This window comes from Tyto alba, unplaced genomic scaffold (genome assembly GCF_018691265.1).
Source record: "Tyto alba isolate M040663 unplaced genomic scaffold, T.alba_DEE_v4.0 Super-Scaffold_27, whole genome shotgun sequence".
Taxonomy (NCBI): Eukaryota; Metazoa; Chordata; class Aves; order Strigiformes; family Tytonidae; genus Tyto; species Tyto alba.
In genome coordinates, this window is record NW_024881301.1 from 32,110,384 (window position 1) to 32,124,850 (window position 14,467).

Sequence of the window (14,467 nt, forward strand, 5' to 3'; positions counted from 1 at the left end):
TATTTCATCAATTAATAGTAGCAATTGGAAACCAAATTTTTAATATTGAGAGGTTTTTGCAAGAGAGCTTATATAGGCTTCCTTTTAGGTTTCTTTTTTTTGTTTTGTTTTATTACACTACAGTGTATTTTGGGAGGGGGAGGACTTTTTTGAAGAGCAAAGCATGAACAAAATCTGCCTCAAACAACAAAGGAAATTCAGGGATGGGAACTGAGCTAGATTTCTTTTATTTTTATTTTTTGGGCGGTGGAGCATTCACAGTGCTGAGTTCTGCCATGTCAGCTGAAGGAGTTGCCTTTTGCATTTTGTACTGCGGCTGAAGAAGCTATTCATCTGCTTACTGAGCTCACATGCATATGTAAGTGTCTGTGTGTATCATATATGTATATGTACGGACACAGAATGAAGTTTAAAAGTTGCTGTGGGAAGCTGAAGCATCATCAGGACTGACTTCTGCAGTACAGAGACTAAAAGTCAGGGCATAGTGTAGGACTGATCTGGCACTGAGAGTTTGAAGTTAGTGTACACTGGGGAGGGATTGTTCTGGCTGGTTTTGTGCCTCTAGATCATGGATGTCTGAGACAGTTTTCTAAGTTCACTTGGTAGTTGTTGAAGAGAACCGGGCGCACCAATGGTGTGATTCACTGAATCGTGTGGTTTGAAAGGGGCCTCTTGAGATCATCTAGTAGAAATCCCAGCTTTCTCTGACCTATTCTAGATAGCTGCCATGGAATGAGATGAACTGCATGTAAGGAGTGCCTGTTTCTCCTCACTGACATGACAGTGTAGGGGTGTGCATTTGCCCTGTACCCTGTACGCATACTACCACATAGGGTGTGTGACTTTCTTCATATCCTGTAATAGAATAGTGGCCAGCTCCGTACATAGCCTGGATGTTGATTTATTTCTATGGGCAATGTACTGTAGGCCTGTAAAATGATGCTGTGTATGGGGACGCTTATGTGCTGTCTTCTCCCTCCTTTCTACTGCTGCCAGTACCAGTTGGACAACCTCGGGGGTGGGAGAATGCAGATGGGACCTGTGTGTGGCTTCCAGGCGTGGAGTACATGTATTTTGTGGGTTAAAATACATCAGCAGGTAGGGATGGCACTTTGGCTGCATCTGGAACCCACACCTTTGGAGAACAGATGTTCCCCTTCAGTGGCTCTGTAGTCTGAAGGTTAACTAGGCATGCTTCTTGTTTAACGCATATCTGGTTAACCTTCAGTGCTGGTGACGCTCACTCTTTCATGCCTTTGTTAAATAGTCTTATAAGGCCTGAAACAACATATTTCCTTTATGGCACCCTGAAAGAACAGGGAAGTAGCTCTTTATGTAGGTGGCTTGGCAAAATATTCTAGTCAAGTATTTGGCCTGCTACCCAGCCTTCGATATGTAATCTTTGGGTGCTGCCAAAATACCATTCTAATTAAGTTGACATAGTCTATGAAGCCTGGGTGGTATTACTTCAGTTTTCTTTCCTGTGCTTTCCAACACTGCGTTTTGAAAAGGGTGATGGAAGCTGTGACACTTGCAGCCTCACCGGAGTCTTCATTAAGCTGGGATTTTGGTCACCTTGTGACCTTCAGGATCAAAGGAAGGAATAGTCTCTTTCTTCCTCTCTCTGCAGGTGCAAGTTAATAGCAATAAATAAGTGTACACTAATGCACATGGAACATGTGATCAGTTGGCCAGACTTCAGCTTTCTGTTGAACATTAACGCATTAACCCTTCTGCAGAATATTAACCTATTCTGTAAGTTTATTTTCTGTTTTGTTTACATTTAATTGGAAAAATCTGTGCTCTGTTTGTCCCAGGATGGTATATTTGCAAATAGGTCAACATACTTGCTTTTGAGATGTCAGCTTGAAGCTGTTCTTCAGAGGCTAAAAAGCATAAGAGGGTAAGAGAGACTTGCATTTCCTATCTCCTTTTTTTTTTTTTTTTTTTTTTTTTTTAATTCCTAGCCTGTATTCAAGAATAGAGTAGCGGTAGTACTCTAGTTGTGTCCTAAAAGTCATTTAGGCGCTACTGCAGCAGCACTGATTGCCTGCTGCTAAGTGTAAGCCACCGTGGATTTGGAGTTTGTATGTTGCATAATACCAGCAAATGCATCTTAGGTTACAAAATGGTCTCTGTGCTCAAAGAAGAGATTGTTGTGATTTGTTAGTAAGGCAGTGTTAAAATACACGAGGTGTTTATGACATCAGTATTTTAAAGCTGCAAGTAGGTTTTTTGCAATTGAGTGTACTCCGGCACTGCTGGTGCTTTATTGAGCAGGAGGGAATGAGTGCAGCCTCCAAATTGTGTACTCCAGACTGGACTGGTACAATTTTTATGTTCGATCAAGGATGTATGTATTGCTTTAAGTTTCTCTGGGTTATCCTTTGCAGTTCTTGCACTTCTTTGCTATATCACTCCTGAATAAAGGAGGCTTTCTGTTTGTCTTGAGAGCAGCACCGTATTTGTTGGAGTTGCCTCCTTGCACTCTTTGCAACTAGAAGCAGGGTTGGCTGTCATCTGCTTGCTTGATGTAGTCCAGGCTCGTTTACGTGGTTGAGTTACTAATGGCTTTAATGAGTTATCTCTTACCAGCTATACTGTGGTAACTCATACCCTGCTGTGCATGAGAGGTAAAACAGATTTGCTTGTGTATTTTTCTACTTACTCCTTTGCTGCACTTCAGCCGATTTGTGGTGTCTTCATCTTAATTGTCTGAACAGTTAAATTCTTTAGAATAAACTGTATTTGGGAGTATGCCACCGCAGAATTCTTTGGAGGGTGAATTAATGTGCTGTTGATATTGGGGAATGCATCTCTGTTCACAGCATGTAATTTTTTCAGAGGCTAAGCAGAAGGGCTTGCTTTGGAGTGTTCTAGCCATGTGAACAAGAGGTATATTGAGAATAACCTGTGCACTTAAGTGTACCTCTTACGGTATCTCAAAAAGATAACATTTTAGTGAGTAGCCTGTTGTTTAAATTGAAATGTCTAAACTTGCCTTACAGCTTCAACCATTTCTGTGTTATTAGACACTGTAAATAAACTAGTGTTTATTCACGAACTTAAATTATAGATAACTGTAAAAGCTGCTGTCAATTGATTTGCTTTAAAAACATGAACCCTGCTGTCTAAATAAAAGCTTTCGATAATCCTAGTTAATAACTCTTAAAAAAAAAAATAATCTTGTACTAAGAGAACAGCAAGTGACACATGTACGCTTACTGTGTTAACTATTGGTATTAAACCCTGTAGATCATCAAAATGAAAACCTGTCTAATGTCTTTGCTCCACAGTGATGTTTTTTTTTTTTTTTAAATTCCAGAAAAGTATTTTAACCCACCTGGAAACTTTGGAGGGCAGGAGAGACCTAAGGAAGAATGTGGATGGTATTAACAGATACCTGCCTATAGCTTTTTGTGCATGAGTGTGGATTTCAGTTTTGAAGTCAGTCTTATGGCCAGCACTCTGTAGCCAGTACTGTGTTATAAAAACTAGCCGGTTTGGTGAGAAGCTTCAGTGAGTTCCCTGCATAAATCTTACCAAGAAGGAAACTTCCTTGTAAAAAGCATCCGAGCAAATTAAAATAGGCTGTGAATAACTGTAATGATTTATGAATGGATCATTTGGATGAAACAAACTTAACATGCTTGAAAACCTGATCAGTGGATCATGTGATAAAAGATTACCCTTTGTTCTTTCTTTCATTTCTCTCTCTCTCTCTCTCTCTCTCTCTCTCTCTCTATATATATATATATATATATATATTTGTCTTTTGCATCAGTCAGAGGAGGAGGAAAGGCTTCTGCATGGTCTGGAAGATTCTCCTCCAAAATTTAGGAGTTTTACAGAGAAATGAGGAACAGAAGCTGGGAACAGGACATAGGTGCTGGACATTGCAACTCTGTGATGAGTGTCCCTCTGTCACACCTGTGTATATGTTTCAACTACTTGGTCTCCTAAATTTGCTGTCAGGAGACTGTATAAGTTACAGCGGTGCGGAGTATCCTACCGTCTTGTCAGGGGAGTAGAGGGAAGTTCAGTGAGTTGGGTAAGTCTTACCAGTGTGATGCTTAGGGATAGGCTTGTAGATAAGGCTGTGTTTTCAACCAGCATCTGTGACAATCTGACTATCTTCAACAAAAATGCAGTGCACAGAGGCTGATGAACTTGCTCTATTCATATAGGAGTTAGGTAGAAAAATATCTTGTGTGTGGTTTAGTCTCTGGATTGGGGATCTAGAGCCACTGGATTTCAAATCCCACCCCTGTGCAGGGGAAAGGACCGTTCTCAGCAGTGGCAGATTGAAAGCATAAAGGCTTATTAGCGTGTTGGATGCAAAAAGCAATGTTTTGGTAAGGACACAACACAAGCAGACTTTAGTTGAGTTGTTACCACAACGGAAAGTGCCTTCTAGAAAAAGCAACTTTATATGCTGTGTAGAGATTTACCCAAATGTTTATCTTCTGTGAGGTGCCTGGAAAGCAGTAATTCTCATGGACATGCAGTAGGAAAGGTTTGCCAGCTGCTAATGGCAGTAAACAAAGAAAACGAAAGTTCACAGGTTGCCTGGGCCAATGTAATAGTTCGCTGCCACTGGAAAGGGGTGATCCTGTTTGCTTCCCCTCTTGCTCATGCTCTCCTGCCATTCACATTGTGCCAGCTGAGCTGCTTGTCAGGTCTAAGTTTATTGCACTTGCTTCCTTAGCAGAAAACTAAGGCAGCAAAACAAATGAGTTAATTAACACAAGCTGAACTCATTAAGGACCATACATGGCACAAAAGGGGGAGAAGGAGGGAGTGCCATGAAGTTGCTGGAAGGAAGTGGAGGAAGAAAGCAGAACAAGGGCTGATGAAGAGTGGGATGTCTGTCCTCTTCTTGGCAGTAACAAGCTATTAAATCATCTTAACTGTTGTATAACTTCACTCTTAAGTCTTCAGGTTGGATAATAAAAGCCTAAAATAACAGAAGGAAATAATTACCTAGACTGCTTCCCAAAATTACAAAACTTTGTGTTATGTGTTACGAAAAAAAAGACTAGACTGTGGGGGGGAAAAAGGAGGGCAAGAGAATGACAACAGAGAGGATAGAGGCAGTTCTTTGTGGTTCTCTGGAAATGAATAATATAGAGAAGAAGTGTATATACAAAATTAGAGACCATTAGTCATGGCATTTTCAGCTGAAGTTGTCCTTGGGCTGCCTCACTATGCATTTCTTGTCCCAGTCATGCATTTGTGGACCTGCCCTACTTCTGCCTATGGCTTGCTGACGGGATTGTCTACTGTATATTATGTAGTTCTTGTCTACTGTGTACTACATAGATCTTTATTTCAGTTTCTGCCTAATTAACATTTTGTTTATACATGGGTAAGGTCTGTTTAGTTGTCAAAGTTCCTGCTTCAAAGCTATGGATTTAACTATTAAGAGGCAGAAGAGGATTTTCAGTGATAAAGGGATATATTTATGAAACTCTGCAGTTTCACTATTTCCGAAGTTCATTATGGATTTGTTTTTCAAACTGGAATACTTCCTTCAGGAACAAAGGCAAAAATCCTTACTTCAGTGGGCTAGGTGCAAAATAACTATTTTTCTCCTACAACTTTATCCTTGCTGTCAGCAAAGCTGCCCTGTCAGGAGGTGAACATGAATTCCCATGCTATGAGTCTCGAGGACCCTTTTCAGAATTTTAAGCAGCTTCAGGAAACCAAAAAATGCTGAACTGCATATATTTTATTTAATTTTATTTGGCAAGACTTGAAGTGGGATGGCATCAGCTCTTCTGTGCTTCTTCTGAAGTATGTATCTGTTTTGGCTTTCAAAAGCCTGAATTGCTGTTGCCAAGATTCTTCACTTTCTGGCAAAATTACAATGGCAAATGGCTTCCTTTACAAGGTGTAATATTTAGACTAACAGCTTTGCAATTAAGAATGGCAGAGAATTATATTCCCGTTTTTTATAAGACCAGATTTTTTAGTATGGAATCGTGGGTGTGTTTGGACATAACTGAAGTGCTTTTGATTGATGATTTATATTTTGAACATTGCTTTTGATTTTAGTGCACAGCACTCACTTGAAATTCTAGCTAGAACAATGCTTTGTTTTCAAAGATGTTCAAAGTATTACTCTAGTTAGGCAGTTGCTCTATATCGTAGACTTGCAAATGCCTTTTGGGTACGTGTGTGTAATAAAATGTGTGTGTACATACCAACTTGTGCAAGGGAAGTGGGAAGAAATTGGGAAATCTGCAAGTATTCTTAAATATTACCTGCTGCTAATCTCATTAGGCTATTAGGATGTAAATGATCATGTCAATTAATCTTTTGCAGTTGGAGAGTGTGATGGTGTTCTGGAGGGTTTGGGTAGGTGTTTTGGAGGAAAAAAAAAAATTTGCTTGAAGTAAAGTTGCCCAAGTATTAGTTATCAGCATGGGAAAATGAGACTTTGAGTGTGGGGAGGGATGTTCAGAGCTGCGGAGAGAAGCAAGCTTGTGTTTGGAGTCAGTAAAATGGGGAAGTGGACAACAAAAGGTTTGAGATGATGAATCCAGTCCTCTGAGTGCCTAACAGAGCAATCCTGTCTCGTTCCTTATGCAGGAAGCTGACCGTACTGGTTTGAAGTCAGTCTTTTGATTGTACTTGTTTGGCAGCCTGCACTAATGGACTTTTGAGTCCTTTTGACCAAATGATCATCTCGGGGTTGTGAGGGGCATCCTCAGTCTTGTAAACTGACAGTCTCTACCTAAAACTACCACCAAAAAAGGGGAAATTGCTTTAGAAATCCTTATGCATACTGATTGCCAAAGCTGTGATGGAGTCTGGTGGCAGATTCACGTGTTGCTGAGGGTGCTTTAGGACCTAGTTGTCTTGGTCCATCCAGCTAGGGGATCTGGTGGCACTTTCTTACCAGCCCACCTGGTTGGGCTTCCTTCTTGTGAGAAGTTGTGTGAATCTTGTCCTTGCATGGAAAAAGCACATCTGGGTCCCACGGTTTAAATGCAGCTGGGGACACTGTTAGCTGTCAGGTCTTTCAACTACAGAAAATTCACTGGCATGCCTCATGCTGTTCGTATCCAAATGTTGTTTCCATTGTAACTATGGCAATATGAGTAGACTAGTATAAAAGCGTAAGTGTATGTGTCCTTATGCCCTGTGTTGGTGTAGAGGATTGCTAGGTGAATCCGTTTAACTACCTTACCCTGAGGCGATGCTTCACTGAAATATATTACATATATATCTATATAAAATCATAGAATGGTTTTGGTTGGAAAGAACCTTGAAGATCATCTAGTTCCAAACCCCTTCCATGGGCAGGGACACCTTCCACTAGACCAGGTTGCTCAAATCCCCATCCAACCTGGCCTTGAACACTTCCAAGAGAGGGCATCCACAGCTTCTCTGGCCAACCTGTGCCAGTGTCTCACCACTCTCACAGTAAAGAATTTCTTCTTTACATATAATCTAAATCTGCCCTCGTTCAGTTTAAAGCCATTACTGCTTGTCCTATCACTACATGCCCTTGTAAAATGTTCCTCTCCAGCTTTCTTGTAGGCCCATTTCTAAGTACTGAAAGGTTGCTATGGGGAGTGGCTAAACAACCCCAACTCTCTCAACCTGTTTTCATAGGTGAGCTGCTTCAGCCCTCTGATCATCTTCATGGCCCTCCTGGACTTGCTCCAACAGGTCTATGTCTGCAGAAAAAAACCAAAACACTTTCCAAGGTGCTATGAAGTAGTGGGGAGCTTGGAGCCAGGTGGGTGGACAGTTGAGATACTGCAGATTGCTCTTTGTGTGGACCAACAGAATAGGGTCTTTTTTTTCTTTTTTTTTTTTTTTCTTTTCTCTGTCTCTTCAAAATGTTAAATTATAAGTCTGGTAGAGTTGACCTAGACAGTTCTGAAGGTGACTTAGGGGAGAATATTGTGTGATCTCAGTTGTTTTAAGACTTCTAATTTCTTATAAAAAAAACAGGTTTGGCCTGCTAAGCCTCACGCTGTAGTGTGGGGAGAAATGAAATGGTGATACTGAATGTCTCAGAGTAAAAGATAAAAGATTTTTAACCTATATGTTAAACCTGAGGTATTGGAGAAGGGTCTTCAGGTATGTCAAAATTTAAGGTTATATTGAAGCTTTTTTTCCCTTCCCTCTTCCATAGTTGTTCAGTTACAGAAAGCAGAATGTTACAGAAGAAAAGTAATGAAATATCCAGGACTTGAAAGGGAATAGTATTCAACAAATTTGTTAAATTACCTTTCATAAAAGAGCATAACTCCAGTTTTCAAGAGCTCTGAAGCTTGTCTTGCAACTCTGCCAGGTTAAAATCTTATCTTTTTTTTTTTTTTTCCTCCTCCTGTTCCGAACTAATCTGCAAGTGATTGCGTTTTAAAAATTATTTTTCTCTTGAATTTAAAGACTTTGACAGATGGCACATGTAGAACCTGGAAAACTTCCTGAATTGGCAGAATGACCATACCCCTGCCATCTCTTCCTACCGCAGTATCTGTAGGTGCGTAGGCTGTGTGTGCTTCCAGAGTGCTGGGTGAGATACCATTTCCTCTGCTAGGAATATGCAGAGAGAAGGTGATAAATCAAAAAAGCGTACCTGGTGACAGGCTTAATTTGCAGTTAATAGATAATTTAATCTATTGGTTAGGTGGGTAATTTGATTGTGACTAGAATCAACTCATTCAGAGCAGCAGTAATCTCCAGGGTGCATACCTGCAACGTTTTCCATGCGGAATGAATATCAATGTTTGTTTATATGATGCAAGTTGGTTTAACACTTTCAAGAGACAGATACATCAAAATTATGCCTCACAGTAGACTACTCTGTAGGCTAGAGAGTATCTTGCCAAAAACAGATCTTACGACCTTTGAAACTTGGTTGATCGTGACTGTCCTTCTTTCAGGGACTCTGTCCAAGGAAGACCTCTTAAGCCAATAAAAGCACATGAAGTCGCTTGGTTTTGAATGTGCCCAGGCTGTCTGGCTCGGGGCTTCATGACAGTTGTTCTTGCCACTGACTGTCCTGAGTTTTGTAACAGTCGTTGACTACATAGCTTGTTTTCTATTTACAATCCTTTGGTGTTTCCCTCCTCCATCTAAGGCTTTTAGGAAGAAGGCAGTAACTTGGCACTTGAACATTTTGCAGTTTGTGATGTTTTCCACCCAAGTTAAGAACATGTAAGTCTGTCTGTATGCAGTTACGGTCTCTGAAGAGAACTGACATGCTAAAAGTCATATTTAAAGACAACAGCAAAGAAAGTTGATTTATTTTTTCTTTTTAAATCCTAATTTTTATCTGCTGACCGCATGAATTGGGGTAGAGTTCTGTCGCTATAAAATTTATTACCTGATGTGGTACAACAGGGCCTTAGATCTTAAAGGTGAGCAAAGGTTTTTTTTTTGTATTCCAAGTGGAAGACTAATTTGATAAACTGCTTTTAGACAGACAAAAGAGATGGTGATCTTAAATCAGTGTTAATGTGTGACTGACCAGGAATGATATCATCTAGAGATTATTGCTTTCCTCTGTTTCTGTGGTGTTAACAAATGAATACTGAAGAATGTAGCAGTGAAGCAAATGGGTCTTGATAAATTATGCAGTCCTGACTCCAGCTATTGTTCGAGGTAATTTATGATCTTCCATTGGCGTAATGGGGCTGTGGCATAAACTGCAGCACGCCCTAGAGTAGACAAATTGGTCTGGTATTGTTTAGGAACATATTTAATCTGTCTTGCTATAAGTGAATTGGTGCCTTTTGCTGAAACATCAAGAGAAAGACCGGTATTTTGATATTCAGTTCTAAATAACCTACAGTTAAGTTTACAGCAGTTGTGTCTTCTCCTGCTCTCTAAATACTGAAGTGATAATAAGCATAAAACTGTTGCAATTTAAGGCAGAATTCTTTTCCCTTATCCCTTTACTTAAGCTTTCTTTAATTTTGGTGGGTCTGTAGGCTAATAATGCAGTTTCCTTTGTCTTGATGCATTATACCAAATTCAGAACTTCTATTCCAGTGGCTTGACTGATTTCACTTTAGATGTACTTATGGAAAATTGTACTCCCCAAAGTGAAAAGTTTGGGTGGTGTGTTGTGTTGTTTTTTTTTTTTTTTTTTGTTGTTTGTGTGTGGTTTTTTGTGTGTTTGTGTTTTGTTTTTTTTGCATTCATCCCCCAAGATAAGAGATTTCAATAAATCTGCGCTTAATTCTCCCAGAACAAACTGGGTGAATGAGGCAAATCTTGCCTTGAAAATGAAATCTTCAGATCCATCTTGAAAACTGACTGCAAAGTGGGAGTTAGATGGCTGTAGATTACTGTTTATAGGTTTAAAGACTAGCAACAGTACAGGTTGGGTATCGTGCCTACAGAGTTAAACGTTTGAGGTAGTCTTCCCCCAGTCTGCCCCAATGTGAATCCTGTAAGATTTTGGTTTTAAACTTAAGTAAATGCTATGGGAAAAAGCATCTAGAATAAATAACTTGATTTTCAAACTTACTGGGTTAAATAGATTTTTCAAACTTGCTGTTGCCAAGATTAGTTTTCTCCCAAGGTAAATGGCTACATGAATCGATCCTAGAAAGTTGCTACCTCAGGAAAACTGCAGAAGCCAGTAACTTCTTCCTGGAAAGAAGCTCCCAGGAGTTTGCTTGCCTTTCTGATAGGAGACAGCCAAACCCATCCTGGAACTAGATAAAATAATGCTGCTTCAATGCATGCATGATTTAAGTGAACCATAGGCTGCAACTCCTCCAGGAGCTGTTTTTCCAAGATGTCTTTTAACCTTGTCCATGACTTAACTGTCCTATAAATCTTGCTGGGAGCTTTGGTTTGGGGACAGTTCATGCCTACTAGAGAGCAGTGGGTAGCCTGCTGAAAACTCGGACTCTTGTTTTGAATACATATTTGATAATTAACAGTGAACAAGACAGGAACTAGCTTGTGGTAGAAGTAAAAGTTCTGGCTTTGCTTTGCAGTCTGCTCTCTCCCCCCACTCTTTTTTCATCTGTTTGCAAGTGGCATTGCTTGTTTTATACTGCAAGGGTGTCTCCAGCTGAATGCTGCTGGTTGGGAGAACTGCTGGGACCAGCAAATAGTGCTTTATATATTTATATGTTTTGTTATGAAGCAGCAGTTAAAATTACTTTATTGACATTGGCTCAATACTGTCTTATCTTTTGTCATTTTTCATTCTCTAGCCATATGCACCTCTAAATTTGTTTGCAGTACGTTTCTTTTCAAGCTCTGTATGATCACGGAAGTGATGCTTGAGGGAAACACTATTCATCTTGTGAAGTTGCTGCTAATAATCACTCAAGAGGAGATGGAAGACTTGGATGCAGATTTGCATGGAACACTGTTTGACATATTGCATTTGAATAAAGCCATGAGGGAAAAGACAGGTGGGAAAGGGTAAAGGGAAGAAGGTGTGTAACTAGGTGTTGAAGGCTAATGCTGCATAATGATCTTGATGATCTCATGGATCTTTCCCAACCTAAATGATGCTATGATAAGTGGCTGTCATCTTAATTAACTCTCAGGTTTCAATGTTTTCTTTCCACAATTAAAAAGATAGCCTCAGTTGGTGAAAGCCAGTCTTCAGATGGTTAGGGTCTAGGTGTGAAGAGGGTCTTTCTTTTCTGCCTGCACTGTGGAAATAAAGGAGTCATCATCCAGTTTGAGAATAGTTATATTGGGCTTTTGAATGAAATATCAGGTTGAATGTGTTTTCTAGGCTAAAGACAGCAAACGTGCAGATTTGCTACTCCAAGCTGATGCAAATCCTCACCACCTCATCTTGCTCTTCTCGGTCTTCCCCCTCCAACTGTTTTCAATAATAAGTTGATGAAATGTCTTCAGTATGGTTTCTGACAGTTTGTTTGTACTCTGCAGGTCCTGTGAAGCAGTAGATGTAATTTGAAGAAAATTTGAAGGAACAAATGGCTTTAGCTGGCTGCCCAGACTCCTTTTTACATCTTCCTTATCGGATAGTAAGTTATGAAACTGCATGTTCCTTTCAGCTTGTAGCATTGTATTGCTGTGTGCCAGTGATTGATTGTGCATTCAAACTTTTCATCAAACTGCTAATAGCTGTCTGGCAATTCTCTGGATTTTGGTAATGTTTGGGAACAGAGCCTCTGTTACAAATCTGTATTCCAGACCTTCTGCTGAAAAAATTGGGTCACTAATATATACTGATTAAGATTTGGTATCTGTCCTCAAACTAGCCAGTTCATATTTGGGAGAAGGCACTTGCTTGCAAATTTTTTTTTTTTTTTTACACTATTACACCATTGAAATGCCTTGTCCCAAAAAGTATCGGTGTTTGCTGAATGCTATATTTGTAGGAACAAAGGCAGACATTTTTACATTTGGTTAGATCCTGTGTTTGTCGAGTCATTATGCTGTATCTAAGCAGCCAATATGGCATATTACAAAGAATATATTAAAAAAAAAAAAAAAAAAAATCTCAGCTCAATTCGAAGGTGCTAGGCAAAAATGCACTTAAAGTTATCTTTTTTTTTCCAGGCAGTTGTGGTTGGCATAATGCATGCTTTGTATTTCCTATGGAACTGCAGGTTTATTATTTTGGACTTGACCTGTTTTTTCCCCTTTTTTCTTTTGTTCTCATAGTGTGCTTACCACCCTAAGGATTCAGTTATGATTTTGGGCCCTGCAGATATACAAATAATTATACAGAGTATCATATGACATTGAAACCTTCTTCTCATTCTCCCAAGAGAAACATTACTAGTAATGATTACTACAGTCATGCTACTCATTTTAAAGAAAAGCAAAAAAACAAAACCAACAAGAAAATTCCCAACAAACCTCTACAGGATTTATACATCTGTTTTGTAATATGCCAAGTTACTATGTTTTCTTCAACAGAAAACTTCTGATTAGTCAAAAGACTTAATGTTAGTATGTGATGAGTTGTCAGCTAAATGTACCTGAATACTTTTCCTGATAACAGGAAAAAACATAACAGTTCCTTTATAACTTTTTTTGTAGCTATAAAAATAGAACGGACTTTGAGAAATCATGTGTCCTGAAAATCTGTTACTATATTTGGATCTATGATTTTTAAAAGAGTATGTGAATAGATGTGCCTGGACTCCATAATTTTGATGCACTGTGAAATTATGCTTCTAATTCATTTAGAGCATAATCTGAGTCATGATGCAAAGCTGAGGGAGAGCTACGCAAGAGAAACTTGACATTGTAGGCAGTCATTTTTGAGCTGCGAACTTTTTACTGGATGTCAAACTTTCTCATGAAAATAATATCTTTACTGGTTCATAAGCAGCAAGAATGTGAATTTGCCTTGGTACTTCCCCTGCTTGTACAAACCCTATAGATGATCTGCTTTAGTCTGGGGCAGTCAACAGGCTAAAGGTGTCAAAGCAACATGGGTGACTTAGGGCGGTGGGAAAGTGACTCCCTGTTGATTAATTATTTTTGGTCATAGCTTACTGCGTGTTAACTATCCTAAGTGCTTTTAACCAGTTTAAAGACTAGCTTTGGAAGCCCATTCACAACTACTGTGCCTTCTGTCAGAAGTGAAGTTCACATTAAAAAACCCTTGAACATCTGTCTTTCCACCCCTACTAAATCTGACTTAGAAGCTTTCATCAACTTGTCTTTCAAATTTGGCTACAGTGCCAGTATTGTGTTGTTAAAGGGCTGAAAGAAGGTTAAACTAAATATGCTCTAGATTAGAGTGTGAAGAAGTATCTATTTTTTTCAGTACATTTTCTGACTTAATATGAATGGAAGGCTATAGAGAACATTCCTCCAGAGTCCCCAAGGTTGAGACTTCTAATGCTATAACTGCAGTGTTTAGAATAGACTAATGTATTGGAGTTTGGGATTACGTTCAAAGCAGACAGTAAGAGAAGTGAGACCCTGGATAGGTGAATATGCACTACAGAATATCTTTTAGTCTCCTGTGTTGTCAATCTCTCTACTCTTCCTTTTTTCTGTTTTTGGGGAGACAGGCAAGGTATAGTTCTCTGACTTTCTTACTGGGCTCTTTGTTTGCAGTGTTTGCTGCTTGCTTAAGGGCGCCTTTTTGTTTGGGTTTCTTTTTTTTTTTATTTAAACTTTCGCAGGAGTTAGCACATAAACTGGTCACACTGAGTGCATTCTCCTAGAAACAATCTCTAGCTTTGTGGAAAAAATCAATACGACCTTTTAGTGGCTTTCAGGAGCCCTTTCCAAATTCTCGAACTCTTCAATAAAAATCCGGCAGTGAGAATTGGCAGTGTTTGTCTTTGGTTCCTGGAAATTCAGAACATAGTCCCAGAATTTCTCAGAAAAAATGGGATGATTTACCGTGTTTCCGTTCTTTTGCAATCTGTAGTCACAACAGTATTTATGCACAGTGATTTGAACTCTTGGGGAAGATTTAGTTCTTTAACCCTTCGATGCATGAATTGTACAAGTCTCAGTGACATAAATAACA

The 14,467-nt window shown here is 39.4% G+C and overlaps 1 protein-coding gene across 5 annotated transcripts in view; it reads left to right on the forward strand.

Moving 5' to 3' along the window:
• GRB10 (growth factor receptor bound protein 10) overlaps positions 1–14,467 on the forward strand; it is a 146,866-nt gene that overhangs the window by 26,257 nt on the left and 106,142 nt on the right. For 2 of the 5 annotated variants that reach the window (XM_042798148.1, XM_042798149.1), the window contains exon 2: positions 11,893–11,990. The exons of 1 other annotated variant lie outside the window; for it this stretch is intronic. In XM_042798148.1, the coding sequence (XP_042654082.1) occupies positions 11,940–11,990 (51 nt within the window). In that variant the 5' untranslated portion in view covers positions 11,893–11,939. Of the gene's footprint in view, positions 1–7,691; positions 7,751–11,360; positions 11,403–11,892; positions 11,991–14,467 lie in introns of those variants that run through there. 2 more of the 5 variants (XM_032999359.2, XM_032999358.2) reach the window with 2 other exon arrangements.